General features: G+C 37.6%; 1 protein-coding gene across 1 annotated transcript; it reads right to left on the reverse strand.

The window, feature by feature from the left end:
- Window positions 1-25,679, reverse strand: PBK (PDZ binding kinase). Its single transcript, XM_001492945.5, has 8 exons — window positions 25,477-25,679; window positions 19,759-19,836; window positions 15,529-15,622; window positions 10,293-10,435; window positions 9,571-9,740; window positions 8,829-8,958; window positions 1,215-1,394; window positions 1-703 (listed from the first exon to the last, which is right to left on the reverse strand). Exons 2-8 carry the CDS (start codon window positions 19,814-19,816, stop codon window positions 504-506), a joined length of 975 nt encoding a protein of 324 aa, XP_001492995.1. The 5' UTR covers window positions 19,817-19,836; window positions 25,477-25,679; the 3' UTR covers window positions 1-503.
- Window positions 25,680-25,827: the final 148 nt, after the last annotated feature.

The following is a 25,827-nucleotide window of genomic DNA, read 5'->3' on the forward strand; positions in this document are numbered from 1 at the left end:
GTTTCCAGTGACCATATTTAATAAGCAAATCAGCCAAGAAAGGCCAGCAAAAGGTTTAATGTTTTAAAAGATAAGCAAATGTAGACTTATTTTGTACTGCACAAAGTGCTAATTTCAAAAGATCCATTAAAATAGGGAATATTTGAGAAAGATCATTAATAAAAGTAATGGTTACTCATCCAAATTTACATTAGACAATAGTGTTTATAGCATTTTATTGCTGGTGTTTTAAATCTGTATGAACAAGTTCAAATACCTAAGTAGCTTGTTCCTTAAACTTCAGAGAACACCCACAACTTTAAATGCTTACATCATAAGCATACATGAAATACCTTCATAACAGAAATAGTTGTTCAAGTGTCACAAGGTGCTATGGTCCTAAAATAGGCCACTTCCAAAAAGTCTAATAATTACAGACTATCATAGTAACTATAGAAATGTATTACAGTGAACAGTTATTTACAAGAGCCATACTCAAAGCTCAGGAAGTGAATAGGAGGTGATCACTGGACATCCATTTCCAAAGCTTCAACGATGTGTGCAGCAGAAGGACGATCTTTAGGATCTTCATTGGTGCATACAGAGAAGAGTTCAATTACTTTCTGGTACGTTTCATCCAGTTCTTCCATGTTAACAGGTGGCCTGGTTCCCAAAGCTGCATAGTATGCTTCATCATCAAAGTCACTTTCATCAAAAGTTTTATCTGCTCATGAAGGAGTTGGAGATTGAAACAATTAAACAAAATTACTTTTAAGTCATGGAAAAGCTTAGCAACTCTGACTGCTCCTCCTGAAACAAGAATCCATCCTGCAGGATGCTTTTCATTACACTGCAGGCAGTCTCTTCAACTGTGCTGTCGTGGTGTGGATTAGCTGCTGTCATGGATTTCTAGGTTATCAACCCCTACTCCTTACTATGATAATTTTCCAATCTTTGTCTCAGGAAAGGGCAGTTTTTAAGGTAATTTTTGCTCCTCTAGATTGTCTTAATTTATCTCCCTATTCTCAGTTAATCTACATTTCATTTGTATGAGATTAAACCAAGATGGTACACCAAATTAGTCATTGGTATTAACACAATCTATATCTCATGCCACTAAATCAAACAACTTTCTCTTTTAAATTTTAACTTAATAGAAAGATAAAATGTAATTTTATAAGCTAATCTTTAGTTCAAACTAAGGAGATCGGGAGTTTAAAATTACGTAGTTATACCTTCATCATCATCATCATCATCTGGAAGATTAATGTGTGGAATAGATAAAGTCATCATTTCCCACAGCGTAAGGCCAAAGGCAAATATGTCTGCCTTGTCGGTAATAACACCATTCTCCTCCAGAGCTTCCTTGGGTTTCCAAGGCTCAGTGCCAATGTAACAGGCCTCGGGGTCAGTCACTGAAACAAGTAAAATCAAGTAAAATGGTCATAAGGTCAAGCACTAGAAATCACTGAGAAAGGTAAGCAACCCAAAGGAAAATGGGCAAATGATTTAACGAGTAGGTTAAAGGTTAATAAATGTAGTCAAGAAACATGAAAATACACTCAACCTCATTAACAAAAATTACTTTTTCCCTATCAGATTGTTAAATATTCAAAAAGCTGGTCAGTTGCCAAGGGTGTAAAGAAACAGCAATTCTCTTAGAAAGTGGTAGGAATATAAATAGATTGTGGATGTCAAGAGTACAGACCCTGGAGCCAGATTGCCTTGCCCGGGTTCAAAGACATTTGTGTACTGTGTGACCTTGAGCAGATCACCTAATCTCTGTGCCTGAGTGTCTTCATTTTTCAAACTATGCTGTCATTGGACTGAGAGAAGTACCATGTCTTTGCTTCTATGATTGCTAAATCAGGGAAACAGGAAAAGGTGGAATCACATATTGGCTCTTAAAGCTCCTGCCCAGGAATGACATAGGTAAACCCACATTTCCATTTAAATTTTAGTCAACTTGGTGATTTCAAGGAAAAACCCAGCTATAATTCTGATTGGGATTGGACTGAATGGTCAGATAATTTGGGAAGAATTAGCATCTTAACAGTATTGAGTCTGTCAATCCACAATCATGATCTCTCTCTCCATTTACTTATGTCTTAGTTAATTCTCTCAGTGATGTTTTATAGTGTTCAGTATAGAAACCTTAGACTTTTTGGGTTAGATTTAACCTTAAATTTTTTATGCTTTTTGGTACTTATAAATGGAATTAAAAGTTTCATTTTCCAATTATTTACTGCTAATATATAGAAATACAATAGCTAAGTTCACTTATTAGTTCTAGTAGTTGTTTTGTAGATTCCTTAAGATTTTCTACCTAAACAATCATTATCAACTGTAAATATGAACAATTTCATTTCCTTTCCAATCTTGATGCCTTCTACTTTTTTCTTGCCTTATTTTAATGGTAGGGTTAAGTAACTCTGGCGAGAGCAGGCCTGCTCACCTTCTTCTCCAGGTATGATGCTGCCTGTAGGTTTTTCTGTATAGTCTTTCTGAGGCTCAGCTCCCTCTATGTCTAGTTAGTAAGTTTTTTTATCATGAATGCAAGTTGGATTTAGTCAAATACTTTTTCTGCATCTCTTGAGATGACCATGTTTTCAAATCTGTTAATATGGTGAATTTCATTGACTTCTGAATAGTAAAATAACTTTTCTGAGGATGAACAATAGTTGCTCAGATGTACTATCCTTTTTATACACTGTTAGATTCAATTTGCTAATATTTTTTAAGGATTTTTGCATCTATGTTTGTGAGGGAGACTGGTCTGTGATTTTCTTCTTTCACGATGTATTTGGCAGGTTTTGGTGTTTTTTTGCAGAGGAAGATTAGCCCTGAGCTAATATTTATGCCAATCTTCCTCCACTTTATATGTGGGTCGCCGTCACAGCATTGCTGATGAGTGGTATAGGTCTGTGCCTGGGATACGAACCCACAAACCTGGGCCGCCAAAGCGGAGCATGCTGCAGTTAATCACTAGGCCACAGAGCTGGCCCCTGTCGGGTTTTGATATTAGAGTTATGCTGGACTCAGAACAAAGTGGCCAGTGGTCCTTACTCTATTTTCTGAAAAAAATCTGTGTAAAACTGCTGTTATTTCTTCCTTGGATGTTTGACAGAAGACAATGGTGAAAACACCTGGGTCTTGGGTTTTCTTTGGGGGAATGTTTATTTAATAGATACAGGGCTATCATGATTTCCTATTTCTTCCTATATCAATTTTAATAAATTGTAATTCTCAAGGAAATTGTTCTTTTCATCTCAGTCATCAAATTTGTTGGCATAGACCCGTTTGTACTGGTCTGTTAATCTTTAAATGTGTGTAGAATCTGTAGCAATAACCTCTTTTACATTTCTGATATTGGTGATTTGTGTTCTCTTTTTTCTTGATCAATCCAGCTAAGGATTTGTCAATTTTATTATCCTTCAAAGAACCAGCTTTTGGCTTTATTAATATTTTCTAGTGTTTGGTTTTCATTTCATTGATTTCTGCTCACATCTGTATTATTTCCTCCTTTAGCCTGCCTTTGGATCTTCTTTGCTTTTTTTAGCATAAGATAGAACATAGGTTATTGATTTACATCTTTTCTTTTTTCTAGTATAATCATGTACACAGCTACAAATTTCCTTCTAGACCTGCTTAAACTATATCTCATACATTTTGATATGTTATATTTTCCTTTTTTATTCAATTCAAAATATTTTCCAATTTCCCTTGTCATTTTCTTTGACAAACAGGTTATTTGAATTTGTGTTGCTAAATTTCCAAATACTTGGGGCTTTCCCAGATATCTTATTGTTATTGGTTTCTAACTTAATTCCACTGTGGTCAAGAAAGATACCCTATCATGTATCTTCCGTAATTTTACGCATTTCCTTTTGCAGATTTAGAAACTACTTCTGCTATGACTAGGATAAGCTGAAGCTCTCACCAACAGAACATTCACTAGGCAGTGTTAGAGTATATTATACTAAAAATGGAATGTGCAACTAGGTAAGAGTCTGCAGACATGGTCCATGTGGGCACTGACTCTGTGGCAATAAGGAAGGATTCATACCCCATTCTAAGCACATCAAATTCCTATAGGGATCCATCAGGCTAAAAAGCAGCTTTCTAGAACCCTGGGTCTAATATATCAGTCCCAGTTGGAGACTCTAGACAATCACAAGTGCATTTCCTACATGTCTGTTTACATTACACATAATGGAAATGGGTTCCCCACATATGTTACTGCTTAAGTTTGCTTCTCTGTGAAGATGGATTCTGACAAAATGATGAGCTCATGAATTTAATGGTTCAGTTATTCCTTTTTGTCAATACAGAAACTTATTTTATTGCCCTTTATGATGTTCAAAGAGTTTAAGCAGACATTACCTTATTCAGTTCTCAAGGACACTATGTCAAATTGAAAAATTATGAAACTTGGAGCTTCTACTCATCCTTCAATTATCAGCTTAAACATTATTTATTTAGGGATGCCTTTCTCAACATCTAGGCTGCGTTAGGTGGCACTATTATGTTTACATAATTCCTTATATGATAACGGTCATTATACTTTAGCATTAGTTATGCAAGAGCTGCTTTCCATCCTAGATTATAAGCCCTAAAATGGTAAGGACTGTGTCCATCCCATTTTCCGCTATACTCATAGTGCCTGGCACAGTGCCTGACTGTATTTAGTATTAAAAATATTTGCTAAATCAGTCAATCAATAAATCTAGAGATAACCACTGTTAAGATTTGGGCTTTTCACAGAATACCCTACATATATTATAGTTGTGAAACATGTAAATATGTTACCTATTAAAACACAAAACTTAAATATAATTTTTAAAGATTTAGGTGTATTTTTTCCCAAAACTTTCTTAATGTGTGTGTAAATAAATATTTTAACTGCTATTTTACAATCTGTTCATCTCACTTAATATATTTGGATATATTTCCATGCGTACAAATATAAACTGATATAATTTTAATATATGGTATTTTATCGTGTGGTGGCACAGTACATTAAACCATCCCCCCCCTTTTTTTTAAAAAAAGATTGGCACCTGAGCTAACATCTGTAGCCAATCTTCTTTTTCTTCTTCTTCTCCCCAAAGCCCCCCAGTACATAGTTGTATATTCTAGTTGTAGGTCATTCTGGCTGTGCTATGTGGGACACTGCCTCAGCATGGCTTGATGAGCGGTGCTAGGTCTACGCCCAGGATCCGAACTGGTGCAACCCTGGGGCACAGAGGCGGAGTGCGCAAATGTAACCACTCGGCCACAGGCCGGCCCCTAAACCATCCCTTTCTTATTGATGGACATTCTCTTACATTTTTGCATGGTCTGTTCTGCTACAATGTGTATCTTTGTAAAACAAATTAGCTCATACACAATTAGTAAAAAAGATTAATTATGTGATTTTTGAAGTGATCAGGAGTAAACCTCACAAAGAGAAAGCCTCAGCCCAGAGAAACACCTTCCCTCAGTGCACAGCTGTTAGGAGCCTTAAGAACTGCAATGCTGACTGTAACATTAAACTACCTGGTGAAGCTGAGAGTGCAGGTAAGGGGGCCACCAAGACATTTCCCCCATGCTTATGCATATTGTTTTTAATCGAAAAAGCCAGATCAAATTTTACATTTAATGAAAACTATCTATTGAAAACAAACGCCCTCATATATACCTTTGAGGAAGCACAAACCCAGGGTTTATGACTACATAAGTTGACTGATGCTGGGTGCCAATGAACATTGAACATGCTAATATTTTTATTAGGATTGTTATTGTTTTTGTTATTGCTTTGTTTTCAAAGCTGCATGGATTTTGATTTTTCTGTCCCAATTCTATTTCTTCTATAAACCTAGTTCTATCTTTTGACTTTCACAGAATGAGAGGTTTTGCAGAAATACACCAGGTTACTGTAAAAAATGCCTGTACTGCCCAATTGTTTCTTTGGAATGTGTTCTTGGGAATGGAATTATAGGATTGAAGGGAATAAACATTTTTAAAGGTTTAGTCTTTTAAAAAAAATATGTATTTCCAAATGGCCCTCTGAAAAGGCTATACCACCGTGGTAGTTACTAGTGCTGTTCATCAAGCAGTTCATGCTCTCCATCTTCTAGACACACAGAAGGATTGTACTTGCTGACCCGTTGTGGTTGGGTGGAGCCACATGACTAGTTGTGGTCAGTGGGCTGTGACAGGTGACTTGCGTCATTTCTGAGCTGGAGCATTTAACTGTTAGTGCAAGGCTTTCTAGAGCAGCACTGTCCAATAGAACTTTTTGTGATGACAAAAATGTTCTCTATCTGCACTGTCCAACATGGCAGCCACTAATCACATGTAGCTATTGAGCACTTAAAATGTGGCTAATGTGGCTTAGGAAATGAACTTTTAAAATTTTTAGTTATTAATAAATTTAAATAGCCATACGAAGTTAGTGGCTACTGTAGTGGACAGCGCAGCTCTAGAGCTTTTTTTATCTTCCTTATAATAAGGGCCATATTTCATACAGTGGATGTTCCAGCAGCTTAGATGCTAAAGTGAGAATGACGTGCAACATAGCCCTAATGGACATGTAGCTTGAATAATAAGCCGTGGTGGTTTTATGCCGCTGAGGTTTTTTTCTTTGTTTTTTCTGAGGAAGATTAGCCCTGAGCTAACTACTGCCAATCCTCCTGAGGAAGACTGGCCCTGAGCTAACATACTTGCCCATCTTCCTCTACTTTATATGTGGGATGCCTGCCACAGCACGGCTTTTACCAAGCGGTGCCATGTCCGCACCGGGGATCCAAACCGGCGAACCCTAGGCTGCCGAGAAGCGGAACGTGCAAACTTAACCACTGTGCCACTGGGCCGGCCCCACGCTGCTGAGGTTTTTGAGAGTCTATGTTATCATAGCAAAACTTCTCCTAACCTGAACAATAACCAATTACAACTTCTACTCAGTGCATGAGAGTACATGTTAACCTAGACTGCAGCTCACACTAGCATATAGAAAGTTTTCAGTTAGTCACAGCTTTTTTTTTTTTTTTTTAATAGTTTCTAGCTTTGCTGTCCTTCCTAAGTTCAACATTAAGGAAATATTTACCTACAGTTGTTTCTACTACTTTCTTTTTCCCATCTTCAATCTATAGAGATTAGAGTGAGGAGAGAAAACAGCTTTATTTTTTCTAAAATGTCCAAACATTATTGTTTATTGACAAAACTACCTTTTTTTCACTAATACAAAAATATCACCTTTATCATATAACAAATTCTATATATTTGGGAACTATTTCTTGACTCTCTTATATTTTTCAGCCTATTTTGGCATGAGTATTGCTGCTTCAATTATATTAAGCTTTATAATACTTCTTAACGTCTGGTCAGGAAAATTCCTACTCATCATTCTTTCATAGAATTTTCTTAGCTATGTTTGAACATGTATCCTCAAGGATGAACTTTACATTCACTTTGACATGTTTCAAAACAAAGTAGATCATATTGGGATTCTGTAGAATTTATAGATTTTCTAATTCATTCACTTCTGCTTTCTACATTTTTTAAGGCTTCGTTTTTTTGATTGACTTGAACACTCAACTTAATTTCATAAAGGTTAAATAATGAAAATGTTTTTCTTTGAGTAGTTCTATTATTAAATAGGTTTTGATTTGATGTTACATTCTCATTATTTTCTAAGTATTTTGTAAGTGGAATTTGATTTCTTCTTTCAGCCAAAGAATTATTTACAAGTATTTTAAATTTCTAAAAAATTTGGGGATTTTTGTTTCCAACTGTGTTACTAAATTAGTAACATGTCACTAATTTCTAGATTTATAGCACTGAGGACAATGAATGTCAACCATTAGACTATTTCCACTTTTTAGAATCTGAGGTTTTCTTTTGTAACCCAACTAATATATGGTCAACTTTAATAAATATTCTAATGCACAGAGATTAACTTTACTACTCAGATTTTCTATATCTTAGTTTTGTCTATTCAATCTATTAAGGATTGAAAAAATTACACTAAAAATTTTTTATTCTGTTTGACAATTTCTCCTTTTATTTCCTAAAGTTTCAACTTTGTAGCAGTTATTTGGCCTAGGGTTTCATGAGAGCTCTATCTTTATTAATGATCACAGACATCATTATAAAGTCACTCTATTTATCTTGGCTTTTTCCTTCAATTCAAGTGTAGACCTTTACTTTAGCTAGAAATTAAGCTCTAATAAGTTCTAAACAGCATTCATTAACCTTCCCTTTACCTTATATTCATATAAAAAGGCAAATTTAGATGTTATTTATTAATAATATGTTGAAAGCAGACGATTTCTCTTTGAGGCTGGCTCTCAGTTCTCAACCAAGAACATATCTTAAACTCTCCAAGAAGAGAATGGTCAGTATTTACAATAAAGAGAGGAATGAGCTGGGTGGGCCAGGGGCAAGCAGCAGAAGACTGGCCTCTACCAGCACCCTCTTTCCTACCTCCACTCCAGCTCCTCCTTCTAACAGTTGCCCAAATCTTGTCACTATGTTGATGCTAAATGAATTCCTTGTTAAAAACCTTATTAAAATTTTATTTTCTATTTCCCCACCTTTTACCACTAAAAATCTCAATCCAGGTTAGAAATAGTTCCCTTAGTTTCTTCAGTTAAAATTAGTAAGAAACCACTAACTTATATTGTGTGAGGCAAGGGAGGGGGCTGGATGCTGAGGGGAAGAGACAGGAAAGGAAGGATACTTTTTATTGCACAATTGTTATAGTTTTTGAGTTTTGAAGAAAGTGAACTTACTACCTATTTAAATATGCAAAACTTAGCAATTTACAAACTGTATGAAAAAATTTAAAAAATTAGAATACTACTTACCAGTCATATTTTCATCCAGTGGTAGAGAGACTCCTACATCACAGATTTTAATTGTTTCAAAATCACCTTTAATTACAACATTTGAAGATTTTATGTCTCCATGAAGCAGTTTCTTTTCTTGGTGCAGATACTAAAACAGTGGAAAATTTAACACATCAGAGCAAAAATACAACTAATAAAAAAAATATGATAACCTTCAAACAAAAAGAACAACTTGAACTCCCATCCTAAACTATAGGCTTCTATCTGTCCATCATTTCAAATTACTTGAAGCTAGAGAAGGGAACATCCCATGTTACCTCAGTCTGCCATACCAGAAATCTAAGTGATTCTTTGGAAATCGATGTCTATTTACAGGTAAGCTAACTCCAAAACTTATGCCACAAAGCAATCTTTAGGAGGCTTATTTATATCAACAGGGGCTTAGGCTATACCTCCAGAATTAATTATTAAATCTCTGTTAAATTTATTAATCCTCTCAACTAAATCTAACACATGATCTTGATAAGCAAAACTACCTGACTTGGGTTATTTCAGGCTATGTGAAGGCCTCAAACAATACTTCACTGATCATAAAAAAGGAAATAGTACATTCTGAAATAGGAGTGATTCTATAAAGACTTTAACTTAAGGCAGCTCCCTCTTTTGGGGGGAAAAAAATCTCACCTTGTAATTAGGTGTATAAAGTATTTAGTTTTTCCATGTCCCACAGAAGTTATTTAAAACATAATGGCATAGTTACCTTTAACCCCCTTGCCATGTTCAAAGCAACTTTTAATATTATGGCTGCTGGAAAAGGATCTCGGCTGTCTTTATTTCGTTCTTCTATTAAGTCATTTAGAGACTTTTCACCTCCATATTCCATAGCAAGACAGAGACTACCATCACTGGCTTCAGTGAAAGCCCGATAACCTTAAAGAAAACATGACATTTTCTTACTGGAATAGGGAAGAACAACAGTATTTAAGTTTTTTTACAGGAACATGATTGAAAATGGATCTGGATTAAGACTGACAAATATACAATGAAACAGCTATTATTTACAAAACTAATTCAGTAGACCTAATTTAAAATGCCTTCAGTGTTTGCCGACTGTATAACAAATTAAAATATTTTTAAATACTTTGCCTTCTTAAACATAATAGTTTCACCAGTCCTATTTATATTAAAAATGAAAATAAGAAAATTATCTAAAATAAGATCATTTTATATTCCTGAATTCTTCATAGTACCAGCACCACAATGAGTATATCTATTCCCATGAAGTTTTAAATATATACTTAAGCATCTAATAACATAATATACTAATTTTTATTTTAGAATGTTCACATTAATTTGATTCTTGCCAAACTCCAACACCATCCTCCTCATTTTTATTAGTGAGACTAGTTAAGAGGTTATATAAACTCTTTCTGGATAAACAGAATAATACCAGATACTGCTACAAAATAAATTTAAACTTACCTACAATGTTTGGATGATGAAGGCTTTTCAAAATCTTAGCTTCGTCAGTTAGTCTCTTTAGATACATACTTTGATAATCATCATTACATCTAGGATTAATTTTTTTCACAGCCCAAGGAGAATAAGATAAACCTCTTGGAGATCTTTAAAAAAACCAAGATGTATAGGAAGATTAATAACCATAATACATTTCAAATGACTAACAAGAACTTCCAAATTTTGCAAAGGACTTAATATGTTGTTTTTTAGAAAACATTTAAAGTATTTTAGACTATCACACTTGTATTATGTATCCTTGTTCATTGGACCACGTATAGCTGATATATCTATTGATTACAAAAGGTCTGATATCTATTGCTTGAAGGGAGAGGTTAAAGAGAGAGAAGTAGAAGAAAAAAGATGGAATGTTATAAATTTTAAACTTCAAAATTACTATACTATTTTCTAATTTTTCCATTCAAGCATGTTCAGACTACCATCTACTTATCAAACATTTAACTATGTGTACCAGAAGCGAGTTATAGAATGTTAAAGTAATAAACACTAATGTCTAAGAAACTTGAAGAGATGTACAAAAAACATTTGGCCCATATATAATCATGCAAAGAATAACAGACTGTTCTTCCCAACAAATACTGTGCCTCTACACTAACCAATCCATCTCACACCTTTCACCATATACTCAAAGACATGCGTTTAAGGAGATAATAATAAACACACAATTGAAAAAAATGTAAATTGTCTATTTTCTAGGAGGATTCACCCATTTTAACAATATTTAAAGTGTAAATGTTTTGAAGCCTAAATAAACAAGTAAAACAAAGTAAGAGATAGGTTTACCTGGTAAGGTAGGCATTTATTTATGAGTATGGTGAATTACGAAGGACAAAGTGTATGTAGCACAGAGGCACAAAGCTAGTGAAAGAGCTTCAAAAGCTAAAGAGAAAAAGTTTAGCTTAACCATAAGAACATAAAACAATAGATTGAACCAAGAATTTGTTTAACTTTGTACTACCTCATGAGCATAGCTCTGTGATTGCAGGATGTTTTTTTTTTTAATGAAAAAACATGTAGGGCCGGCCCCGTGGCCAAGTGGCTGGGTTCGTGTACTCTGTTTTGGCAGCCCAGGGTTTCACTGGTTCTGATCCTGGGCACGGACATGGCACCGCTCATCAGGCCATGCTGAGGCGGCATCCCACACATCAAAACCAGAGGGACCTGCAACTAGGATATACAACTATGTACTCGGGGGCTTTGGGGAGCAGAGGAAAAAGAGAGGAAAGAAAAAAAGATTGGCAACAGATGTTAGCTCAGGTGCCAATTTTTGGGAGAAAAAAAACCAAGCAAACATGTACTCAAAGGATCATTAAACTTCTTAATTCACATACATCTATCATCCACAAGCATATCTAAACTATCTTAAACCTCCAGTTTTAGATAACAATAATATTTGAGGATAACCTCTTCCATGTCATTTCATTATGAAAAATATATTTTTCAAGTTTCAAGGGGTACCCCATAGCTCTCAAATGTTTAGAATTCAGTGAGCAAGTCCATCTTCACCTTTTCCATAACGTATCCTAAGCTACAGAATGACAAGAATATATTTACAAAATCTGAATAAAATACTTGGCCAAACTAAAAGTTGGTTCACTGAAAAGACTAAGAAAACAGGCAAATTTCTGATGAGATGGCACAAGAAAAAAAATGAAAGGAGGCAAAAATAATACTTCAAATAAAAATGGGCACAAAACTACAGATTCAACAGATTAAAAAAATCTAAGTGAATAAATACTAAAACTTTTATGCCAATAATTTAAGACAAAATGGACAAATTCTTAGAAAAATCTAAGAACAATGATGAATGTAATCAGGAGTTTAAAACCATCCCACAAGAAATACAAAGCCTAGATAATTTTATATGTGAGTTTACTAAACTTTCAAGTAACCTATCATTCAATCTTATACAGATTGCTCTAGGGAATCAAAAGAAAAGGGACTATGAGTCTATATAACCTTAATAAAAAAATCAGACAGGGACAGCAGAAAAAGGAAAGTCACAAGCTGATTTCACTTATATCATAGATACAAAAAGTTTAAACAAATAGCAAAATGAATCCATCAGTTTATTTATTTATTTATTTTTTCTTCTTCTTCTCCCCAAAGCCTCCCAGTACATAGTTGTATATTCTAGTTGTAGGTCCTTCTGGTTGTGCTATGTGGGACACTGCCTCAGCATGGCTTGATGAGTGGCACCATGTCCACACCCAGGATCTGAAATGGTAAAACCCTGGGCTGCTGAAGCGGAGTGCGCCAACTTAACCACTCAGCCATGGGGCTAGCCCCATTAAAAAATAATAATTGCAACTATGTTGGGTTTAATCTAGGAATGCAAACTTCATTTAACATTAAAAAATACAGACTCCTGGATTAAAATGATAGCTTGAACATACAGATACAATTTGATCCCTCCCAAGCCCCACTAAAATAAAAGCACATGGGCATTTTAAGACATATACCCATCGACAAGGATGGAAATCATGAAGGAGACAATGGCAACAATCTTTTTGAAAACTTGGAAAGCAGATGAAAGTAACTGACTTAACAGTCCCAATGAACTTTTTGAAAATTATTTAAAAAGCAAGTAAATTACTAGATACTCTCCCTGATTGTGTATCACCAGGCCCTTGCCCATCCCTTATCCCCCAGCTTCTGAAGACTGAAGACTGGCTTTGGAAGGGCCTAAAGTAGAGAGTCTTCAGCCTGAAGTCTACTGGCATAGTCGAGAACCTGTGAACCATACAGTCACAGAGTAATTCATGACCATATGCTCACTGAGTTTTCACATGTGTATATACCTGTGTTATCAACATCCAGATCGAGGTACAGAACGCTTCTAGCACCCTCAAAAGACTTAGGATGTCATTTTAAAAAGGAAAACTTTCGGGGCTGGCCCCGTGGCCGAGTGGTTAAGTTCGCGCGCTCCGCTGCAGGCGGCCCAGTGTTTCGTCGGTTCGAATCCTGGGCGCGGACATGGCACTGCTCGTCAGACCACGCTGAGGCAGCGTCCCACATGCCACAACTAGAGGAACCCACAACGAACAATACACAACTATGTACCGGGGGGCTTTGGGGAGAAAAAGGAAAAAATAAAATCTTAAAAAAAAAAAAAAAGGAAAACTTTCAGATAATTAAAAACAAGATAGAGAAAAATGACAAAGTCAATAGACTTATCAGAAGATGAAGTTGGGGAAATCTCCCAGAAAATAGAGCAAAAAGACCAACAGAAAAGAGAAAACCAGGCAAAATTTTTTTTAAAAGTAGATCAGTGATCAGTAAATTGAATGTCTAAAAAATAGGCATTCCAGATAGAGAACAGAAAAACAGAAATGAAAAGTATCAACAAAGTAATTTTAAAAATAATTTCTCAAAAATTTAATAACAGAAATTTTCAGATTCCAAGAGGCCCACACCCATGCATGTCACTGTGACATTTCGGAACAATGGAGACAAAGAGAAGATCATACAAGGTTCCAGGACAGTGGGAGGGACAGATAACATAAAACAGATTACATAAAAACAATTAGCAAGCAGAAAGGCTTCAGAATTCTCAACAGCAACACTGCAAGCCAACAGACAATGGAACAATGTCCTCAAACTTCGGGAGGAAAATTATTTCCGAAAGAGAATTCTAACCCAGAAAAACAAAAAGGGTCAGTCAAGTATGAGGGTAAAATGAAAACATATTCAGAAATGCAAATACTCAAAACTGTATCTTCTGTGCATCTTCTCATGGGAACTACCAGACGTCCTCAACCAAAATGGGATGTAAACCAAGAAGCAGTAAGGCACATGATGCAGAAAAATGGAGGACCCGCTTCACCAGGGAAACAGAGGAAACCTCCCAGTTACCAAATCCCAGGCTGACAGGGCCACATTACAGAGTGGCAGGGTCAGGCAGGGACTGCTGTTTTTCACTATCAGCCACATGAAGCTTTCTAATGAAGTCATGTAGCACAGTATAACTTTGCTAACAAGACACTTTACATTTATAAACATTTTTTTAAAAAAGGGAGGGCCAGCCCCATGGCCTAGTGGTTAAGTTCGGCACACTCTGCTTCAGTGGCCCAGGTTTTGTTCTCAGGCACAGAGTTACACCAATTGGCAGTGGCCATGCTGTGGTGGCAGCCCACGTACAAAATAGAGGAAGACTGGCAACAGATGTTAACTCAGGACAAATCTTCCTTAACCAAAAAGAGGAAGATTGGTGACAGATGTTAGCTCAGGGCAAATCATCCTCAGCAAAAAGATAAAAAAGTGAAAAATAATGAGACTAGCCATGAACCTGTGTGAATTTTTTTCTTTCAAGATAACTTAGACAAGAGTTTTTACATACTAAAAAACAAATGCTCACAGAACTAGTAACATACAAACACACAAAGGGGGTGTTTAAACTGCAAAAATGCTTCAAGAATACTTACTTATATACAATTGCTATGCTATTCTCAATTCATTAGCTTCTTATTAAAGAAGGTATTTCTATTTGGAAACAATATAAAACTAGATGAAGCTAACAATGTGCCTGGTTGGACTAGTCAGGCTGATTCCAAGAGTACAATGAGGAATACATATTAACTCAGTTGTTTACCACTATTTACTAAACATGAAACTAGGTACAGAGTAATGAGTAAAATAAACAACTTTTTAAAAAATGTGTTTGTTGACACCTATAATATTATTAGCTATTAGCACTTATTCTACTATTTCATTTTTCTTTCAACACAATTTTCCTACTTTAAAATCATGTATTTAACCTTCTTGCTTAACAATGATGACATAAGAAAGAAAAACCTTTACTTCTCTAAAAGAGGCTATCTTGAGAAGGACTGGCATCCCCAACACTGGCATCCTCTTTGATGTTTTTTTTATTGAGAATCCTGCATTATCACCACACAGGAACCCCTTTCCTCTGTCCCTTCCCCTTCCCACACAAGCCAAAGAGAGAATTATAAGGTAAATCATTTCTCCTTTAATAATCCATCAGGAGGAAGGTAGGAGACAAGTATACCAGGCAGAGCTCTGGTTATAAAATGTTCTAGGACTGGTATATAGTGGTCAGGTAGGATCAGGAACATACCCCAAATCTAAATATTTGAATTTTCATATTCCTTTTTTGTCTCCAAGTACAGTGAACTATGGTTCCATGTAAAAATGTTAATTTGAAACTTATACTCACCTTTTCATAAGGTAGACATTTACCCCAGTACCAAAGCCAAGCTTCTGCATAAATGGAGAGGCAGGAATATTTATACATGGAGTTAAAGATAATCCTAAATGTCAGAAAGAGAAATAAAAAATAAAATTAGTATTTGAAAAGATCTCTAAAAATGCACGCTAACATTCTCAACATACTACTATTAAGAGTATTTAATTGGCAGTGTTTTGGAGAGCAATTTGACACTATCTATCCTAATTTTAAACAGATACCCTTTGACCAAGTCTACTCTTGGAGCTCTATCTTACAGTGACACTGAAGCAGGGGCAGCAATCAGCCTGTTTTTCTATGGCCCCCAAGCTAAGAATTTTTACATGTTAAAAGGTGGTCAAAAAATGAAGAATATGCAACAGAGTCCCTAGGCGGCCCACAAAACCTAACTATTTACTATCTGTCCCTTTACAAAAAGTTTGCCAATGCCTGCACTGCAGCATGTGCCCAAAGACATCATACACACACGTATACCTGCATATATATTTGAATACTTGGATTTGCTTTTGTGGCTGCAAAAAACAAAAAACCTACGTAATCATCGTTAGAGTCATAATTATAGTGCATCTGTATCACAGAGCATTATACAGGCATTAAAAAAGATGAGCTAGGGGCCGGCCTGGTGGGACAGTGGTTAAGCGTGCACATTCCGCTTCGGTGGCCCAGGGTTCACTGGTTTGGATCCCGGGTGCGGACACAGCATCACTTGGCATGCCATGCTGTGGTAGGCATCCCACATATAAAGTAGAGGAAGATGGGCACGGATGTTAGCTCAGGGCCAGTCTTCCTCAGCAAAAAGAGGAAGATTGGCAACAGTTAGCTCAGGGCTAATCTTCCTCAAAAAAAAAAAAAAGATGAGCTAGAGGAGTCCTACTTTTGTTCATGACCAATTAACTACTCCTGGAATTGCTGTCTTGCCATGAACAATTAGGAAACTTGACAAGATATAATGGTTTTCAGATAATCGACCACAGGCAGAGTAGGGGTGTAAACTCTGAGAGAAGAGAAACAAATGAGGTGAGCCCTATCATTATCCTAACTTACTGTTTGATGGCAGTTTCCAAGCTGCAGCACAAAGAAACACAGCCCAGAGGTCTTGTCATATTAAGGAGACAGAGATTGGGGTCAAGGAGACCTAAGTGGCTAGAATTTGTGGAGCAGAGAACTAAAGAGGGAGGCAAAAAGCACGAGAAAAAGCTCCAGAGATCTGAAAAGAGGTCTCCCTTGGAGCATCTGGCTAAGTACTTATCTATACACACAATGAACAAAATTCCCCAAAGCCAGATAAAGTGCCAAAGACAAGCAGTATGCTAAACAATTATCAGAGATTACACAGGTCTAGGAATAATTCATTTATAATCAGCCAGAGTGTGGTAGCTCTGTAACACACAGAGCATTGAGTAAAGTCCTCTAAAGGATCACAACTTAGTAGTACAGCTAAATTTTAGCCCAAGGAAAAAGTCTGGAACAAAGCTTAAAGCAGGCCTCAAAGGAAACAATCTAATGTGCAGGTAACTTAACTGTGGACTATAATAAAATCACACATCCTTCAAAGGAGTGACAAAATCCAGCACTCAACAAGGTTAAGTGTCCAACAGCCAATAACAAATTACCAGGCATGAAAGAAAAAATATGACCCATATTAGGAGAAAAATAAACCAACAGAACAGACCATAAAATGGCAGTGATGTAGAATTAGCAGATAAGAACCTTAAAATACAAATCTTAAAAGTATGCTCAATACTGTAAAGGAAAACATGAGCATAAAGAAGGAGACAAAAAAATGTAAAAAAAAGATCCTAATGGAACTTCAAAGAATGAAAAATACAATGGATATAACTAACACCATCTTAGAGAAGAAAAGGTAACTAAATTTTAAGATAAAACAAAAAACCTACCAAAAATGAAGCACTTAGGAAAAGATTAGAAAAAAATTAACAAATCATCAGCAAGCTATGGGACATTAGCAAAACAGCAGATTTAAATCCAACCACAGGCAATTACACCAAATGTAAATGGTCTACACAGTGTTGTCCAACAGAACTTTCTATCATGATGGAAATGTTCTGTATCTGTGTTGTCCAGTACAGGCACCACTAGCCACATGCTATCATTAAGCACTTGAAATATGGGCTAGTACAAGTGAGAAACTAAATTTGCAATTTTATTTACTTTTAATTTGTTTGAACTTGAATTTAGATTGCCAACTGTGGCTAGTGCCTAAATAGTCCAGTTAAAGACAGAAGTTGTCAGAATGGATAAAAACAAAACAAAACATAGCTACATGCTGTGTATAATAAACTCACTTTAAATATAAAGACACAAATAGGTTAAAAGTAAAAAGTTTGGAAAACATATACCATTCAAACGCTAATCAAAATAAAGCTGGAGTGGCTCAATTAGGATCACATAAAGTGAACTTCAAACAGAGAGTACAACACTGGATAAAGAAGGACATTTCATAACAGTAAAGGGGTAAATTCCTGAAAAGAAATAACCATTCTAAATGTATGTGTACCTAATAACAAGCTTCAAAATACATAAAGCGACAGACAGAACTGAAAGAAAAAAATAGACAAATCCACAATTGTAGTTGGAGATACTTCTCTCTCAAGTAATAGAAAAAGTAAACAGAAAATCAGTAGGGATATAGAAGACCTGAACAAAACAACATAAACAAGTCAACCAGCTTGAACTAACTGACATTTATGGAACACTGCACCCAACAACAGCAGAAAATATGATCTTTCCAAGTGCATGAAATATTCACCAAGACAGACATACCCAATCAAGAAAGAAAGAAAATATAAAATACCAGTACCAGAAATGAAAAAGGAGCTACTACCACAGACCCAACTGACATTAGAAGGGCAATAAGAGTACATCATGTATAACTTTATGGCAGTAAAATCCACAACTTAGAAGTAATGGACAAATTCCTTGAAAAACACCAATAAATATTACACAAGAAGAAATAGATAACTTAAATAGCCCTATAACTCATTAACTGTGAAGTCACAGTTAAAATCTTCCTACTAAGAAAATTCCAGGCCCACACAGCTTTCCTGGTGAATTCTACCAGTGAAGGAAGACATACTATCAATTCTACATATACTCTTCAAGAAAAGAGAAGGAAACACTTCCCAGTTTACTTTATGAATAGAGAATACCCTGATACCAAAACTAGACAGACATTCCAAAAAAGGACAACTACAGACCAATATCCCTCATGAACACAGAAAATATTAGAAACTGAATCAAGCAATATATAAAATACATCATGACCAAATTGGCTTTACCCCAGGAATGAAAAGTTGATTTTATATTTGAAAACTAATGTAATTTACAACATCAACAGACTAAAAAAGAAAACTTTATCTCAATAGATTCTGAAAATGCATGTGAGAAAGTTCAACACCCATTCATAATAACCAGGAATAAAAGGAAAATTCCTCAAACTGATAAAGGGCATCTGTGAAAAACCTACATCTAACACACTATTTCATTGGGAACAAGGCAAGTATGTCCACTCACATCTCTTCCATTCAAAAATATACTGAAGTTAGTGCTATAAGAAAAAGAAATAAAGTAATACAGACTGGGGCAAAAAAGGTAAAACTGTCTTTACTCATCTACAACACTACCAACTATGTACAACATCCTAAGCAATCTATAAAAAAGTTAATAGTATAAGTGAGTTTAGCACAGTTACAGGATACAAGGTCAATACACAAAAATCTATATACCAGAAATGAACAATGTAAGATTTTCTCCTATGTTGTCATCTAGAAATTTTATGATTTTAGCTATTTTTGTATATGATGTGAGCTAAGGGTCAATTTGCATATGAATGTCCAATTGTTTTTATTTGTTGAAAAGATTCTCCTTTGCCCACTGAATTGCCTTGCAAAATATCTTTCCATTACCACAGCCACGCATGTATGAGAGGAGGAAAGGTAATGTTCCTTAATGGTTCAAGTTGATTGTTCACCAGGGAGAACCTCCAAATCTGTTAGAATGTCAGTAAAATTAGCTCATAGATGACCAAACCCTGGCCTATAAAATCAGTCTTATTTGTTAAGATCAACATTATAAAGAGGACTTATGCTAAAATTATGTGTGACAGATAATAAAGGATCGAACTACAATAATACTAAGACATTTCTAATACCAATGAAGAAGGTTCCATATATATCTTACCAGATTTCTTCTTTTCAGATAGTTTGCTTGGTGTCTTGAAATTACTGACTTCTTCCATTGTAGTAATCACTCTAGGTCCTATGATGAAAATAAATTGAAACTTACACTGCAACTGCAATTATAAAAAATACAACTCTTCTTTATGAAGAAAAAGTTCCTATAACACTATCACTCCTTTTACCACATAAATATGAAATCTGAGAACTGGAAAAGACCATGACAAATATTTAGCCCAATTTTACTTACAATGAAAAAACTGAAACCAGAGAGGTACAAAAAGGTGAAGAGTAAGTCTCCCTCTCACACCTCCTGGAAGTATTTGTTAACAGGTCTTTTATATCCTTTAAAGAAACTGTTTATGCAGGCAGCATTATTCATAATAGCCAAAAAGAAGAAACAGAAATATCCATCAGATGATGAACAGATGAACAAAATATACTCTACAATATAGACAACAGAACATCATTCAACAGAACTCCTATTCTCTAGAACAGAACATTATTTAATCATAAAAAGGAACAAAGGAGACGGATGTCAGCAACATGGTGGAGTGAGCTATTCCCTTTATCTCTCCCCCTTTGAACTACAACTAAAGGAACATTCATTGATCAATGGAGGATACCCAAACAGCACAACAGGATACCTGAGAGACCCACACAGCTATACATCTGAAGGGGAGGTGGTAGAGATAGGTGAGCACTCTCTGGTCCCCCCTGACAGCCCTGTGGACGCACACAACTGCTCTCTCGGCTGGACAGCCCATAGCACCACTGTTGCCCCAAGGATGGGAGTGCACCTCGTCGCAACTGTGGGAACAGGTGACAGCAGCCCTGAGCTCCTGCCTGATTGCTTTCTCATCCATTTGCTGAGCCCACAGTGCTACTGCAGTCCTAGGGAATGGCCCAGGCTCATACTTGGTGGAGAGGCCCTGCCCACCAAGCACAACAGCTGGTGCGACCTAGAAGGAGATGGCAAGCAGACTGCACGCCCAGGCGAATGAGCTCCCAGATGCTGAGAACACCCATGGTACCACTGTGGCCCCAAAGGGGTAACCTGTCTCAGCAGGACTGTGGGATCAGGCAGCTGTAGCCCTGAGCACCCCTGTGATCACTTTCCCATTCAGTGGGAAAGCCCACAGGGCCAATACAGCAGTCCCAAGGAGTGGATCAGGCACAGCTGACAGAGATCATGGTGGACTCAGAACACAGCTCTTGCTCCCCACCCAGTGGCAACAGGTGGAATGTGCGACCAAATACTATGACTATGCAAAGGCACAAATCCACCCCATCAAATACTATGAAGCAGTATATTAATACTCCAGACCAGAAAGAAGATGACAAATACCCAGAAATCAATCCTGAAGGCACAGAAATTTACAATCTAAATGACAGAGAATTCAAAATAGCTATCATAAAAAAACTCAATGAGTTACAAGAGACCTCAGAAAGACAGTTCAATGAAATCAGGATAAAATTAATGGACAGCGGGAATTCTTCACAAAAGAGATTGAAACCATAAAGAAAAACCAATCAGAAATGCTGGAGATGAAAAACACAAGAATGAGATAAAGAAAAATCTGAAGTCCTTAAATACAGCTGATATTATGGAGGAGAGAATTAGCAAATGCTTCAGATGAAGGAGAACTAAGACTAAAAAGAAATGAAGAAATTCTCCAAGAAATAGCTGACTCAATTAGGAAATGCAACATTAGGATTATATGTATTCCAGAGCAAGAAGGGAGGGAGAAAGAGCTGGGAGCTTGTTCAAAGAAATAATAACTGAGAACTTCCCAAACCTAAAGAAGAAGCTGGAATTACAAGTAAAAGAAGCTAAAAGAACACCTAATTACACCAATGGAAAAAGACCTTCTCCAAAGCATACATTAGTAAAACTGGCAAAAGTCAACGACAAAAAAAAATTATTAAGGGCAGCAAGGCAGAAGAAAATAACCTATAAAGGAATTCCTATCAGGCTTTCAGCAGATTTCTGAGGAGAAACTTTACAGTCTAGGAGAGAGTGGAATGATATATTTAAAATTTTGAAAGACAAAAAGCTTCAGCCAAGAACACTCTATCTAGCAAAAATATCCTTCAGATATTATGGAAAAATAAAAACTTTCCCAGATAAACAAAAGCTGAGGGAGTTCATTGCCACAAGACATCCCCTACAAGAAATGATCAAGAAGGCCCTCAGACCCGAAAAGAAAAAAGGGTTTACAAAGCCTTGAGCAAGGAGATAAATAGGCAAACAGAAACAGAAAATTGCAACTCCCTATCAAAACATGCTAGCAAACAATTATAACAGTAAAGAAAAAGGGAAGGAAAATATCAAGAATATATATAATCACTTCATTTTAATCACAAACTGACAACACAAAACGGAGTAAGTTGTGACAATAACTTAGATGGGGAGGAATAAAGGGATGGAACCTGCTTAGACTAAGGAAATAAGAGACTATCAGGAAATGGATTACCTCATCTATAAGACCTTTTATACAAATCTCAAGGTAACCACTAAACAAAAAATCAGAACAGAGACACAAAGGATAAATAATGAGAAAGCCATCATAGAGAGCCACCAAACTGAACTGGCAGGTCTGAAATACATGGCACACGAAACAAGGAAAACACAGAACAACTGGAAAACAAGTGATAAAATGGCAGCATTAAGCCCCCATATATCAATAATCACTCTAAATGTAAATGGATTGAATTTTCTAATCAAAAGACACAGAGTGGCTGGATGGATTAAAAAACAACACCCAACAATATGCTGCCTCCAGAAAACATATCTCAGCTCTAAAGACAAACACAGGCTCAGAGTGAAGAGATGGAAGATGATACTCCAAGCCAATGGCAAACAAAAGAAAGCAGGTGTTGCCATACTTATATCAAACAAAGTAGACTTCCAGATAAACCAGGCAATGAGAGACACAGAAGGGCAGTATATAATGATAAAAGGGACACTCCATCAAAGGGACATAACATTTATATATGCGCCTAACACAGGAGCACCAAAGTACATAAAGCAACTATTAATTGACCTAAAAGGAGACATTAACAGCAACACAATAATAGCAGGAGACCTTAACACCCCACTCACATCAATGGATAGATCATCCAGGGCTTTTACTCAGAGAGCTTTAGTCACTGCAAGGATTTCAGCTTTTACTTAGAAACAGGAAGTTATTGGAAGGTTTTACGCAGAGGAGGAATACACTCCAGCTTATGTTTCAACAGGATCACTCTGGCTTGTGTTTATTAAGTGAAGGGGAGCAAGGGCGGAGGCAATCAGACCATTAAAGTGGCTAATGCAATAATCCAGGGGAGATAATCCAGGTGGCTTGGATCAGGACAGCCGAAGTAGAGATGGTGAGAAATGTTTGTGTTCTGCATGTTTTGAATCTGGAAAGAACAGGATTTCCCAATGTTTGGATTTTTGCTAGGAATGAGAGAAAAGTCAAGGATAGCTCTAAATTTTCAGATTGAGCAACTGGAAGAACAGAGGTGCCATTACTGAGATGAGGAACTCAATTCTGAATGCCTTATTAGACAGTCAAGCAGAAATGTGAAACAGACAGCTGGATATAGATCTGGAATCCAAACTGAAGATATAAATTTATAGGGTATCAGCATATATATGGTATTAAAGCCAAGAGACTAGATAAGATCATCTAGGGGATAAATGTAGATGGCAAACAGAGAACTCTGAGGCAGCCCAAAAGGAGAACTGAAGGACACAAAGTAGCCCCGGGGGTCCAGAAAAGTAGGATGCAAAAAAACCCATTAAGTATGGTGTCCTGGAAATCTTACTGCCTAAGTCTCGCTGCCTTTTTCCCCTCAGCATAAGGAAGACTTGACATTCAGAAGTAGTGTAAGTGTTTAAAAAAAAAAACTTTCCTCCAGTTAAAAACACCTAAGTTTAAACAGAAGTCTTTTAACATTTGATTTCATTCTAGAACACTCTAGGACTCAGTCCTCCACCCCAAGCCATTTGCACCTAAATATACCATATCTTAACCATTTCACAATTTTCTGAGGCAACTTTTTTCATGACTAAACAGGTTTGGCCGTAGTCTACTGATAAGATGACTTCTGGCCACTGGCCCACACTCTGTCACAGATTCTGTATATACTGTAGACATATCCTGTATGCATTAATTGCTAAATAACCATACTAATCTAAATCACAGGGTTTTATTGTTGTTGTTTTATTGCAGTAACAGTGGTTTATAACTATATAAATTCCAGGTGTACATCACTATATTTCGATTTCTGTGTAGATTACATCATGTTCACCACTCAAAAGACTAATTAGGATCCAACACCACAGACATGTGCCTAATCACCCCTTTCACCCTCCTCCAATCACAAGGTTCTTATGAAGAGAACAGCATAAAATTGTGAATATCTTAGATGAAGCTATATTAGAAATGAGAGTAATATGACTGTGGGCAGAATTTCATAGTCTGTGGAGTACTTCAGATACTTTTTAAAATTCAAGCACGGTTTAAGAAGCAGTATTAAGAGCCAGCCCAGAGGCCGGCCCGGTGGCCCAGCGGTTAAGTTCGCACGTCCCGCTTCTCAGCAGCCCGGTGTTGCCCGCCCGGATCCCGGCTGCGGCCATGGCACCGCTTGGCACACCATGCTGTGGTAGGCGTCCCACATATAAAAAAGTAGAGGAAGATGGGCACGATGTTAACTCAGGGCCAGGATCCGCAGCAAAAAGAGGAGGACTGGCAGTAGTTAGCTCAGGGCTAATCTTCCTCAAAAAAAAAGAAAAAAAGCAGTATTAAAAAGTTAAGGGCTCAGCAAGTTCATCAACAGATCTACTGGATCAGATAATAACTTTTGGACCCTAAGCCACCCTAGAACCAAACAAAAACGTGGATACTACTGCCAAAGCTAAAGTGTAGACAGACAGTGGAGAAAAGGAAACACAAAAGAAGAGAAAAAATAAAGATAACTGAGAAAAGAGAAGCCAAACAGAGGAAAAAGCAGAATGAAAAAGGAAGGGAAAGTTCTGATGGGATTATTTACAACCCCTGCAGGCATTTCCAGGGTCGAGGCAGACTGTATCCCCAGATCCAGGAACTCACCGAGGGCTGGAGGTGCAAATCCTCCTCCCACCTGCCCCATCACCTCACCTGAAAACTGGAGGCAGGTGAGTTGAGGGGTTCAGGGGAAGGAACTGGGCTTCACACGGCTCTTTCTCAACCCCTCGCCCACCAGAAACCCTGGTCCGGTTCCAGCCTCCGCGGAGCGCTGAACTGAGACTCCCGGGCCGAGGTAGCCAACTGTCCCCAGGGGCGCCAGCCGCAGCGCTGGGGTCTGGGGCGTAACTCCGACGTCGCCACAGGCCCGGGCCTCACAGCCCCCAGCAGGCAGCCCATGTGTAAACGACGGCAGCTTGCTAGATCCGTTTCCCAGATCCGCCTGCCCGCCGCATTCGCCAGCGGGGCCTCCATGGAAAGCACGGACTGCCAGGCTTCGCTTCGAGAAAAGGGCAACTTCTGTCCCGAAATCCCCACGCCACCCCGTGATCCAGATGCGCACCCGGGTTTGGGTCGCAAAAACGATTCCTAAGATAATCCCCAGCCAACGCCACATTCCCAGCGTCATCAACCTTCCCGCTCGGCGGAGCTGTCACAGAAGCACTCGGCTGAGCGCTCTGTCCCACCAGGCCCGCGCCGTCAGGGCCGCCAAAACCTCCCCTTACCGGAGCCACACGCCGGGGACAGAGCCCAGGCTGACGAGGGCTCTGGGCCGAGGTCGTCTGGAAACTCGTCCGAGCGGCCCCAGCACGCGCGCCGCGGGCAGCCTCCCTCCCCGCCAGCGCGCACACCGCGGCAACCGTCGTTGCGACCCGAAGCCTCCGAGCTTTCAAACGCGCGCGCCGCGCCCCCGCGTCGGCGCGAACTACGGGGTGGCGCGAAGGACATAAGAAGCCGTATTCGCCGTTCGGGTTCTTTTCAGCTGTTCCAGTTACCTTACTGATCCCGTTGTAGAACCAAGTAGGGACGCTTTGAAGACAATGAGAGGCGAGAAGCGCAGGAAAAGACAAACGGAT

This window comes from Equus caballus, chromosome 2 (assembly GCF_041296265.1).
Source record: "Equus caballus isolate H_3958 breed thoroughbred chromosome 2, TB-T2T, whole genome shotgun sequence".
Classification (NCBI taxonomy): domain Eukaryota; kingdom Metazoa; phylum Chordata; class Mammalia; order Perissodactyla; family Equidae; genus Equus; species Equus caballus.